We start from the raw sequence: 21,338 nt of genomic DNA on the forward strand, positions 1-21,338 counted from the left end.
TCCTCAGTACAGAACAGCTTCAACTCTGGGATGTTGGTGGGTTTCCTCACATGCTTCACTGCTTGCTTCAGGTTCTTCCAAAGGTCCTTCATCTATTAGATTAAGGTCAGGACTTTGACTTGGCCGTTCCAAAACATTAACTTTATTCTTCTTTAACCATTCTTTGGTAGAATGACTTGTGTGTTTAGGGTCGTTGTCTTGCTGCATGACCCACTTTCTCTTCAGATTCAGTTCATGGACTGATGTCCTGACATTTTCCCTTACAATATACTGGAATACTTCAGAATTCATTGTTCCATCAATGATGGCAAGCCGTTCTGGTGCAGAAGCAGTAAAACTGTCCCAAACCATGATACTACCACCAGCATGGGATTACAGATGGGATCAGGTTCTTATGCTGGAATGCTGTGGTTTTTTTTCTCTAAATATAGCGCTTCCCATTTAAACCCGAAGTTCGATTTTGGTCTCATCTCTCCACAAAACATTTTCCCAATAGCCTTCAGCCTTGTCCACATGATCTTTAGCAAACTGCAGATGGGCAGCAATGTTCTTTTTGTAGAGCAGTGGCTTTCTCCTTGTAACCCTGCCATGCACACCATTGTTGTCCAGTGTTCTCCTGATGCTGGACTCATGAACATTAACATTAGCCAATGTGAGCGAGGTCTATAGTTGTTTAGAAGTTACCCTGGTTCCTTTGTGCCCTCACAGAATATTACACGTCCTGATCTTGGAGTGATCTTTGTTGGTCTCCACTCCTGAGGAAGGTAACAATGGTCTTGCATTTCCTCCATTTGTACACAATCTGTCTGACTGTGGATTGGTGGAGTCCAAACTCTTTAGAGATGGTTTTGTAAACTTTTCCAGCCTGATGAGCATCAACAACTCTTTTTCTGAGGTCGTCAGAAATCTCCTTTGTTCATGCCATGATACACTTCCACAAACAAGTGTTGTGAAGATCAGATTTTGATAGATCCCTGTTCTTTAATTAAAACAAGACGCTCACTTACTCACACCTGATTATCATCCCATTGATTGAAATCACCTGACTTTAGCTTCACCTTTAAATTAACTGCTAATCCTAGAGGTTCACATACTTTTACCTCTCAAAGATATGTAATATTGGATCATTTTCCTCAATAAATAAATGACCAAGTGTAATATTTTTGTCTCGTTTGTTTAATTGGGTTCTCTTTGTCTACTTTTAGGACTCGTGATGATATATTTATGCAGATATATAGAAAATTCTAAAACTTCTCAAACATTCAAGAACCTGTGTAGACAGAAAGATGACCAGCACCTTGTGAGTCAGTCATGTTGTTTAAAAATGTTTTTCCCATTGGAGGATTATTAGTTCGGCGCACAGTAAGATTTTGGTTTAAAATAAAAAAAGTTATGTATTTTTCCCCAAATGGAAGTTGTTGTGTAATGTTCATAAAGACTGCAGGATGCAACAGAAAAGAAAAGTCATGAAAAGGACAGAAATATGTTTTGTAACGTTACTAGCTGTTGACCTTGTGGATGTTGAGTTACCATAACTGTTGAACAAGATTATGGAGATTTGTGACGATAAAATTTCCAGTAAATCTGTGTTGGTTCTTTTGTTTTCTGTGGGTCAACCTACATATTTAACGGTGGTGAGTTTATGTGCTGTCAAGTCACTAGCATTTTCGTCTCATGCCACTGCTGTTTCTATCCTGAAGTGTTACCAAAATGTAATCTAAAAGAAAGCATTATTTTTGTATTTTGAACTGGGCTTGTAAAAAAGAAAATAACAAAAAAAAAAAAAAAAACCGTAAACTGATGTTCTGATTGGTGTTGCAGAAGCTGTGGTTGTCTTATGATGGGTCGCATTTCATCTCAGCTCTGTTGATAGAGTTCCCCTGCTTCAGTTCTGAGATTTCTACGTGTCAAAGTTCACTTTTCTGGACGTTTCAGTAAGTTTTCATTGCAATTCAATCGTATTTATATGGGGGAAATAAATCAATCATTTTCATGCTCCAGTTTACCAGAGGACCCCAGATTAATGTAACTGAGCACCAACAACAAAGGTTTGTGATCTAGACTCAGATTAAACCTTTATTGCAGGTGATTTAGCTACTGTAAAACGATAACTAATGCAGCTGTTGATTTTCTTTGTTTTGTAACTAATCAGATTAAATGATGGTGTTAAACCCCAAAATGTGCTTCTCTTTCTATGTGACGAGTTCGAATGCAGTGTTGATACAAAGTTCTGCCAGCAGAGGTCTCCAAATTCACAGGAAAGTGACGCATTTATTCACTCTGAAGCAGAACACAATCCAAGTCTAGAGTCGAAAAGGGTCCAGGGTTTTTCTGAAGGGGTTTTTCTGTATATTCATTTGTATGCCAAAGCATGATTGATTCGTGAGTATGTAATCACTCCGAATTAATACAGTTCGGACATGGGACGAGTCATTAAATGTAATTATAGATGCAAAAAGATGACATGCAAGACATGCAGGCAAAATTAACATCTGTGGTATTTTTGCTGCAATTTTCTGCACCTCGTAAATATATACATGCTTCTGCGAATGCATTATATTGCTACTCTATATAGCTATAGATCCTTTCAACTGCAAGTCTAGACTCATCTTATTCCTAGCTGTCGGAATATCGTTGTGAACACCTAAATACAAAAAGGAAAAGCAAAATAAGCAACCACAGTGATTATTCCTTGTCTGAAACAAAGGTCTTTTGAGAACATATCTCTTTCTGGGGATTCGTCTAAGGTGTCAAAGCTCAAAGCGTGCCATCTGCACGCAATTTTGTGGAAATAGAACATAACATAATGATGCCTAATTGTGAGTTGCTTGATGCAGAGTCTGTGATTTCAGAGTTGAGTAAGAGTGAAATGCATGCTCAGAAATTTTACAGTGACCAGTTTGTTGGTTTCAGCCATGTTCTATCCTGGGTTCAGAAGTCAGCTCGGTTCTTGACAATGTGCCCATTGTGACTGACGGGTCTATATGCATCCATCAATGGGGGGATTTAGCAGTTAGACATGGCTGCAACACAATGATGCTCTTCACAGTGAACAAGAAAGCCATGCAGAAGCTCTGCAGCAAGCAGGGATTCACTGTACTCTCGATAAGGCGAGCTGCAAACAACCGTTTGCATCTCTGGGACGCTTCTGTTTGCCACTACAACTGGCTCCAGCTGTACCTATTCCTATAGCATTTCTAGTCTATCTTTAGAATCGGTTTCCATTGAAAGCGTTTCAGTCTATTTCATGCACGTTTCCTATAGTGTCATTATATGCACAGTAATGCTAATAATGTCTGCTTTCTGGGGCAATAATTCACAGTATGCATTACCATTTCTTTAGTGCATACATAAACAGTTGCAATGTTTCTAATAACCCTTTCTACTTCATGGTCACTGGGCATTTGTAATTATTAACGCAAAGTCAGAGGAAAGCAACATTACAGCTTTCACACACCTAGGAGGTCTATTCCATATCCTCCAGGTCCTGCACACTCTGCTTTTCCAGCATCTTCTGCATATTTGACCCCTTTCCAACAGCGGCTATATGATGTCGAGATCCGAGGGACTCGTACACGACTATTACATAAGGTGCAAACATTCACTGATGCTCAAGAAGGCAACACGACACATTAAGAGCCAGGGGGGTGTAAACTTTTGAACAGGATGGATCGGTGTAAATTGTAGATCTTTTTTTTTTTTTCTTCTTCATTTAGTACTACTCTTGAGGAGATAAATAAGGAATTTACATGCCTCCCAGAAAACAAAATAATAAGTTACACCGATCATCCTGTTCAAAAGTTTACACCCCCCTGGCTCTTAATGTATCGTGTTGCCTTCTTGAGCATCAGTGAATGTTTACACCTTATGTAATAGTCGTGTACGAGTCCCTCGGTCGTCCTCAGTGTGAAAAGACGGATCTCGACATCATATAGTCGCTGTTGGAAAGGGCTCAAATATGCAGAAGATGCTGGAAAAGTAAAGAATGTGCAGGACCTGGAGGCTTTTTCTGAAGAACAGTGGGGCAGTTTAACTGCTCAGGACAAACAAGGGACTCGTGAAGAACTCTCACAAAACATAAACACAGTCGCTGATCATCCAGGTAACGACACAAGGTATTAATAATCAAGCGTGTGTAAACTTTTGAACTGGTTCATGTGTGTAAATTCAGTTATTATTGTGTCTTGTGGACTATATGTAAACATCTGTTATGTGAAATAGTTTATTCAGGGCAAGACTAAATAAATAACAACATGGGATTTTTATGATCCTCTTATTTTGTTAAAAGTATTAAGATTTTCCAGATGCTGCAAGGCGTATGTAAACTTCCAACTTCCACAACTGTGTGTGTATATATTTATAAATGTATTTATTTTATTAGATAGGAATTCTTTACAGTTTTCCATGGCGCTTGTTTTACTGTAAAACTGAACAAAGCAGTTGTAGCTTCTTTTCAATTCAATGCCAGAATCAATGAACAGGCAATGAATACAGCTCAGCTTACTGAATAATATCCAATAAGCGAGCACGGGCACATGGGGGTAAAGACTGGTCTCTGTCAAGGCTGAAACAGGTTTGCTTTGCATTGAGGCAGCAGCTGAATATGTACTTTATATAATATGTATGTGTTTGTGTGCAACGTAGCTCTGGGGCCCAGCAGAGTCATTATTTCTGTGGTCCTGAAATTAAGTCCGAATTAAGAATTAAAAATATATATGTAGGCTTCTGTAATGAAGCAGAATCCGAAAATCTATGAGGATCTACGTTCAACGTATTATCTTTAAGCACAATCCAATAATGTATTCAAAAATGGGCAAAAGGTCATACACAATGGGCTGACGGTACTTCAGAGCAAACAGGTGCAATCCAAAAAAGTGCTCAAACAACAAAGAGCAAAGGGACGAACCACAGGCAAGACAAATCAGAAAAACATGGCTCAGAACACGCACGACTAGGATACTATCTTAATGACATGAAGACATAATGCAGACTTAATAGTCTATGACCAGGAAGTCCAAATGGAATGAGAACAGGAAGTGACCTTTGAACTGACCTTAAAAAGTGACCTTAAAACTTTGTTGTGACAGTAAAATGATTACGGCCCTTTTAATTGGATGCCTTTGAAAACAACTTTCCTCAGTAATCAGTTTACCAACAGACTAAATATTTAAGAAGCAGGTTGGCCTCATTTTGGTGCACCCTGATGTGTTTACTTTGGGTGTAGTGTATCCGTTAGGAGTTAAACCCAAAGTGGGTGTGTTTATTATTAATAAGGAACCCTACTACTACATCTCCTGAAATACATAGGGGGGAAAACTAAGAGGTAGAAATGGCAGCACTGTTCGGTGAATTCTGCCTCTGACAGTTCCTCAACCACAGCTAGTGATGTATATCTCAACTAGAGACTTTGTTTGTTGTTGGTTTTTTTTTTTTTAGGTTTGTCCGTGCCTGCAGTCAATATTGGGGAGCAGCTAGATACAGTTATCTTAAGTACATCTCAGTAATATGTCAGTAGCTGAGCTATTTTCAAAATAATGACGTTTTTCCAATAATGAGCTACCTTTTCACCAAATAGTGTTGTAACATGATAAAACACCTACACCGTGCCCCCCCCCCCTTTCCACGTATACAGTTCAATAGGGTTTTTTTTTAATCGAGGAAATGACAAAGTGCAAACTACTGTATACATCATGTTCCTTCTAATTAGTGTAGAACACCTGCAGGACGCAGCTCAGCTTACATGGAGCTGTGTGGAGAGTAACAGGATCACGCTACAGCTACTGAGGAGCACTCTACTAGTGCGGAAACCAGACTATCAAACACCCATGACCATATTTATCAATGTTTATTAGCAGGAAAAACTCACATGGCAGTGGATATGTGTTTGTTTGCTATGCAAACAGGAAGAGGAAATGACCATCCAAAACTTTGATTTAAGGATTATAAACATGGGTAGCTTGTTAGCTTTTCTTTTCTTTTGTTATTGTTGTTGACCTAGCTGTTAAGAGAGGAATCAGGAGTGATAATATTAGTTAAAGCAGTGAATTATTGTGATTCCCACCGTGGCCCTGTGTGTGCGGAGTTTGCATGTTCTCCCCGTGCTGTGGGGGTTTCCTCCGGGTACTCCGCTTTCCTCCCCCAGTCCAAAGATATGCATGGTAGGCTGATTGGCATGTCCAAAGTGTCCGTAGTGTGTGAATCCGTCCATCCATCCATCTTCTACCGCTTACTCCTTTATTCAGGGTCGCGGGGGAACCTGGAGCCTATCCCAGGGAACATCGGGCACAGGGCGGGGTACACCCTGGACAGAGTGCCAGTCCATTGCAGGGCACAATGTAGTGTGTGAATGTCTATGTAAATGTGCATGTGATTGTGCCTTAAAATGGATTAGTACCCCATCCAGGGTGTACCCCACCTTGTGCCCCATGCTCCCTGGGATAGGCTCCAGGTTCCCCGTGACCCTGTAGGATAAGTGGTATAGAAAATGGATGGATGGATGGATGGATGATGTATGTATTACTGTATACCCCCTAACATTAGCTAGCTAGCTAGATATTTCCCTTTTATTATTATTATTTTAATTTTATTTAGCAGTTTCTTCCTAAGAGTAAGTAAATAGAAACAAAAAGTCTTTATGACCTACCATGTACAAAGCATGAACAGTATATTTTTATTTTGTGCAATAAATTAGCTCCATATAAACTCAGTAAAAAAACAAAACAAAAAAAAAAGAAACGCCCCTTTTTCAGGAGACTGTATTTAAAAGATAATTTTGTAAAATCCTAATGAGCTTTACAGATCTTTATTGGAAAGGGTTTAAACGATATTTTTCACGCTTGTTCAATGGACCGTAAACAATTATCGTACACGCACCTGTGGAACAGTCCTTAAGACACGAACAGTTTACAGGTGGTTGGTGATTAAGGACACAGTTACAGTAAGTTAGGACACTAGAGAGACCTTTCGACTGACTCTGAAAAACACCAGAAGAAAGATGTCTAGGGTTCCTGCTCTCCTGCGTGAACATGCCATAGACCTGCTGCAGGGAGGCATGAGGACTGCAGATGTGTTCAGAGCAATAAACTGCAATGTCTGTAATGTAAGACACGTAAGACGGCGCTACAGGCAGACAGGAAGGACAGCTGATCGTCCTCACAGTGGAAAATTACATGTGACCGTGTGTGTCCTCCAGATGTGATCGAGAACTTGCAGATGTCTCGGTGGAAGAGTGGAGGAACATCTCACAGCAAGAACTGACCAATCTGGTGCAGTCCATGAGCATGAAGTCATCAGATACTGATGGTTACTTTTAATATTGACCCCCCCTTTGTTCAGGGGCTCGTTATTCCATTTCTGCTCGTCAAATGTCTGTGAAACTTCTTCAGGTTATGCCTCGGTTGTTGAATGTTTTTATACCTAATTTAAACCATCGTGACCCTCACCAGGCGGGTACTAAGGAGGTTTTAAACACGTCATGCAGCAACATAGGAGAATAATATACTCTTTCATGTCAGCGAACATGGTGTTTGTCCCGTGCTTCATATCTGATGTTAACTGCTCTAGAAAGCTTAGAAAAGTGTGCCTCCTATTCATATCCATATACGTTTTTTTAGGAATTGTATGAAAACACAATGCATGTTCTTTGAAATCTTTTCTCAAATGTGCACTTGTTCATTAAACATCAGATTAGATAAGATGGATAGATAGATTAATTGATCGATTGATTGATTTTAGATATACACTTTAGATGCAAATGTTTGTGGACACCTGACCATCACACCCATATGTGGTTCTTCCCCAAACTGTTGTCAAAAAGTTCTCGGCACACAATCGTGTAGGATGTCTTTGTATGCTGTAGCATTATAATATAACTGTAACTAAGAGACCCAAACCTGTTCCAGCAGGACAATGCCCCTGTGCACAAAATGAGCTCCCTGAAGACATGTTTTTCCAAGGTCAGAGCGGAAGATCTCTCAGAGCGTTGACCTCAACCCCACTGGAACTGGAACGCTGACTGCACCCCAGACCTCCACATCCGACATCAGCGCCTGACCTCCTTCACTAATGCTATTGTGAATATCTGAAATGAACCTGAATCCCTACAGCCACTTTCCAAAATCTACTGGGAAGCCTCCTCAGAAGATTGGAGGTTATTATTACAGCGAAGGGAGGCACTCAATCTGATATAGGATGTGTTAATTAGGTTTCCACAAAGTTTTGGCATTACAGTGTACTTGTTGTCTTTTTGTTTCAACTGTCAGATGAATCTAGCACTTAGACAGCTAATCAGTAGTCGGTCGCGTGCACACCCCGCGCGCTGCTGTTTGGCAGACTGAACACTTGGCAACTAGAGCGCGAGCGCTGTTCTGTGGTTGACATTTAGAGAGGGCGTGGTTACTGAGCGTCCCACTCAATCTGTCTCCGCTCCCAAATTCCCCAAACTGTCGCTGTCACTAAACCCTCACGGCGTTTCGTAAACTGTCTCTGAAGCGGGGAATAATAATAATAATAATAAAAAGATAATTCGCTTGACGTTTTTCACGCCATGTCCAGCTCCTGCTGCCGGTCTCTCTGTAGAGTCGGAATCGAAAGGTAGCCTTTTTAAAAACTAGGATTAAATCAGATTACTTGTTTCGGAGTTTTCTGGGAGGAAAGAATCAGTCAAACAACCCAGGATAAAACACTTGTGGATATTGTTCTGCTTTTGTTGGATTTGGAACTTTCCTTCTGGAATCTTCTCAGCGTCTCCATCCGGAAGAAGGCGCGTGAAGCACCTGGGCTGAAGAAGGGCGCGTGGTTGAGTGAGTGAAGTGAGCGCGCGCTCACGAGCACGAGATGCGGCTGCAGGTGCTCGCAGTTCTCCTCCTTTCCCTTCATGGAGCTGCTGCTCAAACTCAAGGAGGTATGCAGGAATACTGTACAATGCATTAAACAGCCGACTTTCAGACAGATGGCTCCTTATAACCAAATAGGCGATGCACTTACAAAAACAATTACTCCGAGTCGTCCGTTGCTGACCATGGAACATCTGTGTTTTGTAAATAATGTTCACTGGTAATTAATTTACAGCCGTTTTCTTGGGTGGTGGTGTTGTTGTTGTTGTTTTTTAATCTAAAACTAACCAGTTAAAAAGTTCACTAGGAGCCTTGTTTGAGTGTTCACTCTTGGCTGGATTAGAACTCATCACCTTGTGCACACTTCTAGCACATAAGTGTAAATATGAAGGTGTTGTGATGATCAAATATTGATCTTTAGGCAGTTTCTATCCAGGATACAAATGAGAGTTTAGGGTTCTCGTACGAGTGGTTTTACTCGACAGACCTGTAATATATGTTTGGCAGTCTTGAGATTAGAACTCACAACATTATGACGATTGGCATGCCAAGCCGTGTTTATGGGTGATGAAACGACTGATAGAAACTAGTGCAAGAGTCACGTATGCGCACTCAGAGACACACAGGGTGTGAGTAAGTGCTTAGGGTTCTATACGATAATCACAGAGCAGTCAGGCTGTGAGTTAAAGCTTAAGGTCAGCTATAGCCTCCTCATAATTTATCCATAAAGTGTCTAAGATGTAATCATAGGTACAGTATATGAACTGCTGACCTGATCTCAGTCAAACGGGAGGTTTTTAACGTCACGACTTTCCATCAGATCCCCACCCCTTAGTGTTGTAGTGTTAGGGTTCAGCAAGCTCCAAATCTCAGATTTTGATTCAGGTCTTTGGATGAACTTTAACCCGTGTTGTTTTTTGTTTTGTTTTTTCCTGCTTCACCTGAGTAGGTGTGCTGTGGTATTCTTAGCACTGACTCATGGTCCAGAGAACCTGCAGAACATTTCTAACATACCTTCGTTTAGGAAACTCTTAAGAAAAAAACAGGTTTCTATTTTCCTTTCAGGATTCAAGATAAGAATCTGGCGCTGGTCTTAAAATGTAATAATTAATCAAGTCACGTCGATTGGAGCGAAGTCGAACTGATTCAAGCAGAAGTCCGTCCAATAAATATATAATAATAGATGACTCACTTGAAAGACTGTAGAAATAGATACACCAGGAAGAGAAAATACATACATAAAAAGAAAAAAAAACGTGAAATACACAATGAATTTTAAATCTAGAACTCTTTGTAATGTAGAACCCTCTAATATTGCCTTTTCATATCAGAGAAGGTTCCTAGTAGAACCCCTTTAGCAAACTAATGATCTTTGACTATCCAGAGAGCCATCCCGAAACATGTTGTTTTCTTACAGTGTAGGGTTTGAGTCATTTTATTCTGGAAATGAAACTCGAGATAACAGACTCGAGATCAGTTTAAACGAAGTGACTCAAGAGCGTACCGTCCTCGTCTCTATTTATCGAACATAATTAGACTGATACACCTATTTAGGAATCAACACCCAGCTTGCTTGAGGACTTTTCATTTGCGTCACTGGTGCGAACAGTGCGAGTAGACTAAGCTGTAGGGTTCATTAGCAGAACCGCCCAGGAATGAGTCACTTCTAGTGGATATATTGACAGCTTTGGAATGATTAACCAGGCCTCTCCTTAATTGTTCCTCTCCTTTTGCACACAAAACCTTCTTTTTTTTTTTTTCTTTCTTTAAAGAACTTTGCCTCTTAGAATCCTGCCAGGTATTAATGCGTCATAATCAGCGCTCCTGATTGTGCTAATATGTAACTTATTTCGCCAGTGGTTGCATCGTGTCAGCAGGGCTGTTGACTGGTTGAGTATCAGAGCTAGGTGTAAGAATGTATTGCCCCATCATAAAACCTTAACTAGATGTCGCACTCAGGATTATGGCACTAAAGTTCATTATGTCCGTTTTATTGTAGTAAGGCAAGGTGAATAATGATAAGTCATTTCCAATCATTCAGAAGTGATGAAACCGCTAGGATGACCGGAGAACCGTTTTTCAACATTATAACACATGGGAGTCTAGTCCATCTTATAGCAGAATGTCAAGTTGGGTCTAGTAATAACGAGTCAGCGTGAGTGGACTTTGTTTTGTAAACGTAAAGAACCTATAAGTGAAATTAAATGAGTGGCAAAACGTCTAGGGCTGCGACTAGCGATTATTTATTTATTTATCTATTGATAATCGATTAATCTGTCGATTATTTCTTCGATTAATCGATTAGTTTGGATTAAATGTTTTGTATTTTTCAGAGGGGGGGTGGGGGGGGGTGTTATTTCACATTCTGGCCAATGTCCTTCGAACATTGTGCAAATTGAAGGCTATGTATCTGTGTAAAAAGGTAAATATGTGGGATATGCTATACATATTAAAATATTCGCATAATATTTTGGAAACAAAACAAACCCAACTGATTGTCCTCAAGCTTTAAATCAGAAGTTAAATCAGTATATTTATAATGCTAAAAAAAAAAGAAAAACAAAAGCACAGACTAAGTGTTAACTGGTAAGAGGTTGAATGTTCTGCAGTAACACACATTCACTCATTTGAACACAGTGACATGTTCCTTTATTCTGTAAATGTACGACACTTCTTACATTTCTATACAATGACATGTCATAACCCCAATACAGTTACCGCTCTCATAAAAACACAATCGCTTTAGTTTCTAAATATCGCTACATATAGCATCAAACAACACATTTGATCAGAATGAATATTTTAGTCGGTTATTGCGCTTCCTTTCTATTGCACGGTGTTTGATTGATGCGTACGCGTGGACTCGCGCTCGTTCAGTGAAGTTTAATGGAGACTCGCTCGCCGTCAGGACGAGTCTTTATGTAAAAAGGAAACCCTGGCGTGAATTTACTAAATCTAACATTTACAGATAAGGATATAAAGGTAAAAATGTCATTTCTGTGCTGAAGAAAACACGTCTGGAACACATTAAACAGCACACGCGTCTGTCGGAGCATCTGACTCGACGAGACACGTTAATACACTTACGAGTTTGTCTGAAGCACATAATATAAAATATTCTCATGTTTTGGACGACCTGGACCGTGCACTTTTCCCCCAGCGGCTCACTCTGTGACCTCCGCTGTTTTTCCAGATGTGTTTTATTCATAGAAATGCGTTTTTCACCATTGTGAAGACCCAACTAATCAATAACGAACTTCATTGTAGATTATTTTAATTATCGATTTTATCGCTTGGTCGCTGCAGACCTAATCGCAGCACAACTCCAGCGGCCCTGACCGAACACCTTCATATATGTTCAAAGCTCAGCAGGAGAACTCCTAGGCTTGTTTACATTCAGGGAGTAGGTAGACGGCGTCATTCTCCACTCCTTATTGTCTCCACGCCTAAGTCCCAGGTTCCTACTCGAAATTTAATAGGCTATGTACTTCCAGTTACAGTGATTTTGATAAGCACTCTCTGAGGTTATTATATGTTCATGTGTAAAAGGGGTGGATCAGCAGCAGGTGATGCAAGAAACAAACTTCCATGGTAAACGGTTCTTATCTGGGAAAAAAAAACACTACCTGTAATTACCTTTCTGTAGAATGTATACACGGCGTCCTCTAGAATTAGGCATGCTGCATAAATGTAATCCAAAAAAAAAAACAAAAAGAAATGTATTGCCCAATTGGGCTGTTTTTTTTTTTTTTTGTTTTTTTTTCTTTGTCATTTTTTGATTGTGATACCAGTCGGACATCTTGAATTCTATAGAAATACCAAAAAAAATCATTTTGATACCCAACGTATATGTTCAAAATAACATATATGTTCAATCTAACTTAATCATAAATGAAATTGTCGTTTTTAATACTCGGTTGCAAATCCTTTGCAGTCAACGACAGCATGAGGTCGGGAATTCATAGACATATAACCAGACACTTGATTTATTCCCTGGTGATGCCTAAATTGGTGCTCAAGTTCATCGTTGTCTTATCTGTCAGTAGGATGTTGTTCCAGATATTTATGCAATTTTTTGTTGTTGTTTTTTGCCAAACTCTAAATTGGACTTCCTGATTTTTTTTTTTTTTCTTTGTTTAGTTTTTGCTTTTTTACCTGTGCTTTACATCTTGTCGTAGGGAAAGAATTCTTCTGTCACCACAGTTTTACGGGCTTTTTGGTGGAGCTCACCAATGTGTTCTTTCTCTTCAGGAACGTAACAAATGCTTGATTCGGCCGCGCCTAACATTTTCGCTATCTCCTGGATGGCACACGCCCTCCTGGATGGGTGTGTTTTCATTTTTTAGCCCAATGAAGGTTTGTTTCCTTGACAGAGACGGCTCTTTGGAAAGTTAACAGCAACAAACTCTAGACCTTTTTTCAATTTACTTCTAATTAACTCCAAAAGTAATTGACCTTTTTTATTTTTTATGTTTTAACCTTTACACTGTATCTCATTCACCCATTCACACACCAATGACAGCAGAGCTACCATCGGGAGCAACTTGGGGTTCAGTGTCTTGCCCAAGAACACTTCGGCATGTGGAGTCATTCGGGCCAGGGATCACACCGCCGACCCTACGATTAGTGGACAACCCTCTCTACCATCTTAGCCACAGCCGCCCACAGATAATTTCAGTCAAATACCTTGGTCATGTACACCATCAGCATATTTGTCAGCAAATAAAAGCACCAGACATGCCACTGTTGGATAAAATGGCTGATCAGGGATGCTTTGGGGCTGTTTTGTAAATGGTGGGCTGTGAAGTACCAGCATATCAGTAAAAAGTATCAGCCCAAAAACCTTGTTGCCTCAGCCAGGAGAATCAGGCTTGGCCATAATTATAGCTTTAAAGAAGACGATGGGCCAAACATACTTCCAAATCAACAAAGTAATGGTTAAGGAAACACAAAATCTCAGTCTCTGGATTTAAACCCTAGAGAAAACCTGTTGTCTGAGTGGAACAGGGAAGTCCACACACACAAACAACAATATAAAGGAGCTTAAAATGTTCTGCATAGAGGCATGGAACCAGATCCCTCTACAACTGACTCCGACATTACAGGAAGTGGCTCTGTGCTTTCTTTTTCTCCAGGGCAAGCATCACAAAATCTCAAGGCTGGTGATTACATTGAAACCAGTATTTGGTGATAAAAATAGCACTATTTAAAATCGTTTTGTTTGGGGGGGATAAAAAGCAGGTGTAATGTAAGTTTGTGTTTTAAAAAAAAAAAAAAAATCACTTCTTGCATGTGTTATTCTTTAGTTATTTTTAGCTTGTTTTCATGAATGGTAGCAATGAAAGGTAGCATAGGATCTGAGATACTAATGGTAAAATGGTTTACTTCAGAGGTGCAAAACTGTCCATGTGGCAACAGGAAATTAAGAAAGAACAGAAGTAAGCAAACAGGTACACAGACAATACCTGTGTAAATAGCTAACGTTTGCTATGCAAACCACTATCGCAGGTGATAATGTTTTGAGCAAGCAAACAATAGTGATAATTAAACTGATATGAAATTGTGTAGCCCTGTTACATGTCCCTACGGAATTCGAAAATTTCGCTCCTTCTTCCAAGCCTGATGTATTCGATGAGCTATGTATAAACCTCGGGCGCACGGTGGCTTAGTGGTTTCCTCCGGGTACTCCGGTTTCCTCCCCCAGTCCAAAGACACGCATGGTAGTCTGATTGGCGTGTCCAAAGTGTCCGTAGTGTATGAATGGGTGTGTGAGTGTGTATGTGATTGTGCCCTGCGATGGACTGGCACCCTGTCCAGGGTGTACCCCGCCTTGTCCCCGATGCTCCCTGGGATTGGCTCCAGGTTTTCCCGCGACCCTGAAGAAGGAGTAAGCGGTAGAAGATGGATGGATGGATGTATAAACCTCTTGAATCAGAGGTGAAAACTGTTCAAGGGCCACAGGTACACAAGGACTGGATCTGAGAACCACTCTTGTATAAGAGTCACCCTTGACTCTTAACATGTTTAAAGTAAAGAGTTGTTCAGTGAGGTCTCATTATCTCTTGTTTGCTTAGAACAACAGCTCAAACGTGCCAGTTGAACCGAGACTACTGATTATCATGTCGTGACATGGAAGAAAAAAAAAAAACGTTGCTTTCAGATTCCTTAGGTTCAGACTAGATTCCTGCATCGGGCTTCATTCCAGTAATAGCTCCCCCGCAGAGTGATTCATGAGCCGGTGAATCATGGGCGTTGCGGACTTCAAGGCTTCCGTAAGTGAAATATTAGAGTAACCACTGCTATATGCGTGGCTGGGAAGAAAGGCTGTAGTGTTGACTATGAGTAGTGGGAGCATGGAGAGAGTGGTCACTCATAGATAGTGTCCCTATCTCTTCCTGTCGCCCGGCCCTCCTCCCTCTGTTGATAGACTGCTCTGCTCACACTCGCCCTATTGTGCACTTCTATGATCTCAGCAGTGCTAATGCGGACGCAGACACATGCACATGCATTCACACACACACTAATACCAGTACACTTGAACAGAGTTCACATTTATAGCTTTGTGACAATCCTGAGCTTTGTTTATTAAGAATGTCTGTCTGAGGGAGCCGAGAGCGTCGCTCCTCCTCTTTACTCCTTCAAACAGCCATATCACCCCCTCGGATGTGTTTATGGGAAGTGTATATTTCACGGTCAGTTTTATTTTTAAAAAAAAAACAAAAAACATAAGGACAAATTTATTTTCTATTAATTGTTCAGTATGCCTGACACACAAAACTCACTCACGGTGAAAGAATAAGTGCAGTTTCCATCAAATTACCATTACACTCTCTATTAAATGGCTTAATTATAAATCTGTGCACTGGAGTAATGTAGTACATGGAATGATGATTACGTTCCCACAGCGTTTGTGGTAGCCATGAACCGAGGAGGAATCCTTCGCTCTGAAGGTATATACGGTCCCTCCAGAAATTAACGCAAAATCAAGCAGGAGGAGCTTGCAATTTTTCAAAATTACAGCAGATGTTCTGCAGACTTGGGCCGAGTCGCGTCATGTGACGTCATCGTCGTCTTGCAGTCTTTTCGAATTTGTTAACAAGTTTGGCGACAGTGTCGTGTGTGATGCGCTCGCCATGTTTCCCATTGAAGTCCATCGCAACCTTGCGACAGCTTCCCCATCCAGCCATGAGAAGGATTTCAATACGTTCTGCTTTTGTCAAAGGAGTTCTTAAAGGCTATCTGGGAGAAGAAAAAAAATGTATATATAATATAAACCAAGTATGAGAAATTTTGGAAGATATTTTGCTGTTTCCCCGTGTGTATGAAGACCTTTGGGACACCCTGTATATAATTTGCATAGACTGTTATTGATTAATGTTCAGGTGAACAGGTTTTCTCTACTTCCCTCACTGAAGGGAAATTCTCTTCTGTGGTAATCAATCCTACATGACAGGTGCATTGGATAGAGATTAGGCTGGGAAAACGCTGGAGTATTCCTTTAAGGGCTGGGCTCTAAGCATGATTTGTGTTTCCTTTTATACTCGAAAGTTGTTCATCTACATAAGAGTTTACATGCAAATAACTATCCGGAATTATTTATAATCAGTCAGCACTACCTACTGTTATGAGTCTAGTACACTGGTTACTGATATCAGAAAAGTTCGATATTGTTGATTTATGGGTGAGTAGAAAGGGAAATATATAACCTTTCATTTAATGCAGCCTTGCCATTGTTGGATTGATCGCTGTATTTGGGAATAGTTAGTTCAATCTAGGTAAATACTGTATAACAGTATACATTGCAGAACGTGATTAATATAATATAATCTGGCGTTTTTTTCCCCCCCTCAACATCAATAAAGCTTACACCAGTAGAGCAGGAAGCGTTCTTCTTTGCGGCACCGTACCGTGTCCTACTCCTGTGCAGTTATCTTCCTGTTCCTCACTTCCTCGCTAATAAGCTCTGGACTGTCACATAGCTATTAACGTGCTAACGCGTGCTGCTAATGAGGTGTGTGCTTCTATGCCGTTCTATTGTAATGCCACACGGCACATCAGTAGAATGATACATAGTCATTAACACACAGTACGCGCTCGCGAAGGTCGGTGTCACACGCCAACGCACCGTGGCATTCCCGGGAATTATGGTTGCACGGCTGAGGCGTCTTTAAGTCGTCTAGTGCTCTGCCGAGATGCAGAGAAAGAGAGAGCTGGAGGGAAAGTGCGAGCGACAGCACGTCTGCTTGTATGGTTCTTTGGTTTCCGGGTTTCGAGGATGGCAAATTAGCGCTAATTCCACCCTCAAGCCAGTGACCCTGCTGTGCAATGGCAGATTGATGCTGTTTCTCACCCTCCCTCTTCAGTTGAATCCACGTCTGCGAGCACATTACAAGCCCTTGTACTACCAGCGTTAGCCTGTAGCGTTCCTGCGACCTCGTTCACCTTTGACCTCTCCTTCACCATGCCTCCGACCTTGTGTCTGAGTGTGTGCATGGATGTTCTTTTGCAGAGGCTTTAAAGTCCTTTGTGTTCATTGCTGTCTAGTCTTTTAAGACGCTGTTTCAGTAGAGGGGTTTACAATTGGCCCTGTATTTCTGCAGAACATGCTGGAGATTTATTATTTATAATCTCTTTATATATATTAAAGCATATATATATATATATATATATATATATATATATATATATATATATATATATATATATATATATATATATAATATATAAGTAAGAATATGTATATAAGTAATAATGTTTAGGGATTGGGGATGCATGTGATGGCTAAAACGATCATCACGATGATTTTGCTCAATATTGAAATCATAATTCTATATTAATATTTGTTCCGCCAATTCATGAATAAGTAAGCGGTAAAACATGACAGGACGTGCTGTTGGAGGAAAACAGTTGACACGGTGGTGTGATGTACTCAAAGCCGAGGGCTGTTGATTCATTCAGCCTAGCAGTACTTCTCAACACGCGTTATCCCTCTCTCGATTTAACAATTAGGCAATGGTTACAATTTTCTATTTATGAAAGAACGGCGTCATACGTTTTGTCTGTTTACACGTGTTAAAATAAGTTAGTTCCTGTTATCATGCTTTAGCAGCTATAAACAGTCTTTCTCTTACTTTATCTTGAACGTAATAAGACAAAAATTAAAATGTTATAAAACAGACTTATCGAACGTTACTGCATTAAAACAGCCTTTCCCTTTAAAAACGTCTTTGTACATTATAAGTCTGTACTGCTTCTGATGCATAACTATTAATTGTTCTATCTACACTGTATAGTAGCATATAGCGCACATCAATTGTTATAGCTTCTCGACCTAATTTCCTTTGAGGCTGATGTCATTATTAAAGTAGTCCTGCCCACCAAAATCTATGATCATGAGCCACTGCTGGGATTACTTGAACTTGCTTCATGGCCTTTCCACAACACTAAATGTAACTATAAATGGATAAAAACCATGATATGTTGTCGTTTAATAAGTATACAATTGTTAATATTGGCACTTGTTGGCAAAAAAAAAAAAAAAAGACAGAGAGAGAAAAGAGTAACTGAAATTCATCAAATAATCCTAAGCTAACATGCTAATGTAGGTGTTTGGAGAGAGAAAAAAAACAGCTAGCTCGGTTAGCTAAAGATCATTTGCATGTCTCCACACAAGCTAATATGTGGTACCACTGTATGTTTTTAACTTTGGAAGCAAGCTAACTTCCACGGGACTTGCACGGCAGATACATAATCTAAGACTAATAATAAACGGATTTAAAAACGTGTTGTATTAGTTCTAACTGGTGAAGTTTTTTCTTAGGAGACCGTAATTAGGAGATCGTAAATTTAGCAGTAACGCAGGTGGTAACAAGAACTAACTTTTGTCCACAACGTTAAATCTAATCGTTTGCAGATTGATGTGGTATAAGTGGAATACCACACCCCCCGAGAATGCACTCTCATACGAAAAAATACACGCCAGTGTCTTTATACACGCCTAGGGGTCTTCATATAACAGCTCAGTCGGTCATGTTGTTATTCCTTATTTAATTGTGCACTCCAAAATGATATTGACACTTTTTTCCCTCTCTGCCAGTTTGCCCAGGGTCCAAGAATGGTCTGAGTTTTATAAACAGCCCTGCGCAGCATTACAATGTCTTGAAGGAACGCTACAGTGGCTGTGAGATCATCACTGGCAACCTGGAAATCACCCTGATGGAGCGTAACTTCAACTTCTCCTTCCTTGAAGTAAGAGAGCATAGATTTCCATGTGAAATTCCATTGCTTTGATTGCACAGATTGATGATTAAATTCTTAGCACAAGCTAAATCTTTCATGTTTGGATGATTTGAACTACCGTTACTGCACATTTACCTTCAGGCAAAACAGTGATTAATGTTTAATAGAATCTTAGTTTTAATAGCTGCTACATTCCGTTTCATCATACCTCTTTTACTGTCTCGCCTCTGCCTGCAGACTGTTCGAGAAGTGACGGGCTATGTCCTCATCGCTACAAACCAGTTTCGCCGGCTTCCTTTGGAGCAGCTGCGAGTGATCCGTGGCAGCACGCTGTATGATAAGGAATGGGCCCTTTCTGTCTTCCTCAACTTCGATGGCCAGTATGGATTGGAGGACCTGGGCCTGACTCATCTCACAGGTTAGGACAGCTGGAAAGGGATAGACGGGATAATAGACGTACACTAATCGCCCATATTGAAGCACGTGTTCAGACAACACTCTGATGGATTGGACATAAAATGGATCATAAGGTTTTGCACAAACTTGTGGAGTCCATGCCAGCTCGAGTGGACATACTAAATGCCAAAAACGCTGACATCCATGTATTTTTTTAAAAGCTTCTACCTTTCACTCAAGTTAATAATATCAAGTCAATAATATAATTTGTAAGACAGATCGTTGTATTACATTAGAAAATAACTTCCACTAATACTCTCAGACTTTTGGATGCCATTGTTTTTAAAATGTCATCACACGGGCAGGTAAGACATGACAGCAGGACCGTGGGAAGACTCTGGAATCTAGAACGTTAGCATTGCAGAGTGTGTGGATGCTCTGGGTGTGTACGTGTGCGTACATTTATACTTGTGCGTGTTTTAAAACACACCATTCTTACAGAGCTCTTGAGGCGTATTGCGTGTTGGGACTGGTCAGGACAGTTGCGTGGTAAAGAGATGTTAGTCTGTGACTTTTAAAACAACAACAAAAGTCTTTTGGACTCCAGTCATTTCCAAAAAAAACCCAACAAAATACTAAGAAAATCAAGTTCATCGTTTCGCTTTCTCTCATTCGAACCGTGTTACTGTGAAACATAAATACCCTATAAACCCCACTGGAGAGATTACTAACTATAACTCAGTCTCGGCCTGTCACGTCATTTCACAACTACTACTATACTGAAAAAAATACAGTCAGGATTGAATGTTTGTGAACCTTTAAAAGAACTTAATGATTTCTTTGAATGAATATCCTGAATAAAGATTTCTGTTATAAACTGTAATGTTTAAGTAATCACCAGATATTCTTGTGTGCAAAAGTAACTGAGCCCCTTTCAGTCAATAACATGTGGAACCTTTCAGCAGCGATAGCTTCACACAGTTTTCTGTTATAACCAGTTATCAGTCCTTGACATCTTGATTTAGGGGATTTTTCCTCACTCTTCTTTACAAAACTTCACCAGGTCACCTGCCACAGTATCTCAATAGGATTCAGGTCTGGGCTTTAGATTGGCCATTCCATTATATGGATCCTCTTCTTCCTAAGCCATTTAATGGACTTACTTGATTGTTTAAGGTCGTTGAAACCATTTTGTGCCCAACTTGAGCTTGCAAGCTTGACATTAGCTGCGTTTACATGGACAGCAATAATCCACTCTTAATCCGATTAAGACCATACTTTGATTTAGAATCTACCATGTAAACAGCAATTTTTACGTACCTTAATCTAATTAAGGTCATACTCGAAGTAAGCACTAATCGAATTAATACAGGTGGAGTACTCCTGTTTTAGTCGCATTATGGACGTGAATTACAGACATGTACACACCTTAATCACACTATTAACGTCGTGTGAGAGTTTTCACCGCATTTTGCGACAGGACACGATCACACACGGCAGAACTCAACCTTTTACGGCGAACAAGAGAGTTCGGCCGCGTCCCAAACCGCGTACTTACCTACTATAGGCCTGTAGTAGGAGAAATACATGTATCTCGGCTACTATATAGACGGTAAGTACGTGGTTTGAGACACAGCCCACGGCTTCAAGCAGTCGTCTATTAGCGCGTACAGCATGACAAATAATTAACTGCACTTAAAGCGTCCGTAAAAAATTAAACAAAAACACCCAAAACTGTATACGGTACCATAACGAAGACCAACTGTATGTCGATACGTGAAATTCTGGAGGGACGTCGGACGGTGTGGCGTGGTGACGTAATGACGTGCGGCATGGTGACGTAATTATGTTCTATAACATGTAAAACGT

The 21,338-nt window shown here is 40.3% G+C and overlaps 1 protein-coding gene across 1 annotated transcript in view; it reads left to right on the plus strand.

Moving 5' to 3' along the window:
• The first annotated feature begins 8,194 nt into the window (after nt 1-8,194).
• Nucleotides 8,195-21,338, plus strand: part of erbb3b (erb-b2 receptor tyrosine kinase 3b) — a 37,892-nt gene continuing 24,748 nt past the window's right edge. Inside the window, exons 1-3 of the mRNA XM_053643210.1 lie at nt 8,195-8,902; nt 18,931-19,082; nt 19,311-19,491. Of these exons, the coding sequence (XP_053499185.1) occupies nt 8,836-8,902; nt 18,931-19,082; nt 19,311-19,491 (400 nt within the window). The 5' untranslated portion in view covers nt 8,195-8,835. The remainder of the gene's footprint in view (nt 8,903-18,930; nt 19,083-19,310; nt 19,492-21,338) is intronic.

This window comes from Ictalurus furcatus, chromosome 15, assembly GCF_023375685.1.
Source record: "Ictalurus furcatus strain D&B chromosome 15, Billie_1.0, whole genome shotgun sequence".
Classification (NCBI taxonomy): Eukaryota; Metazoa; Chordata; class Actinopteri; order Siluriformes; family Ictaluridae; genus Ictalurus; species Ictalurus furcatus.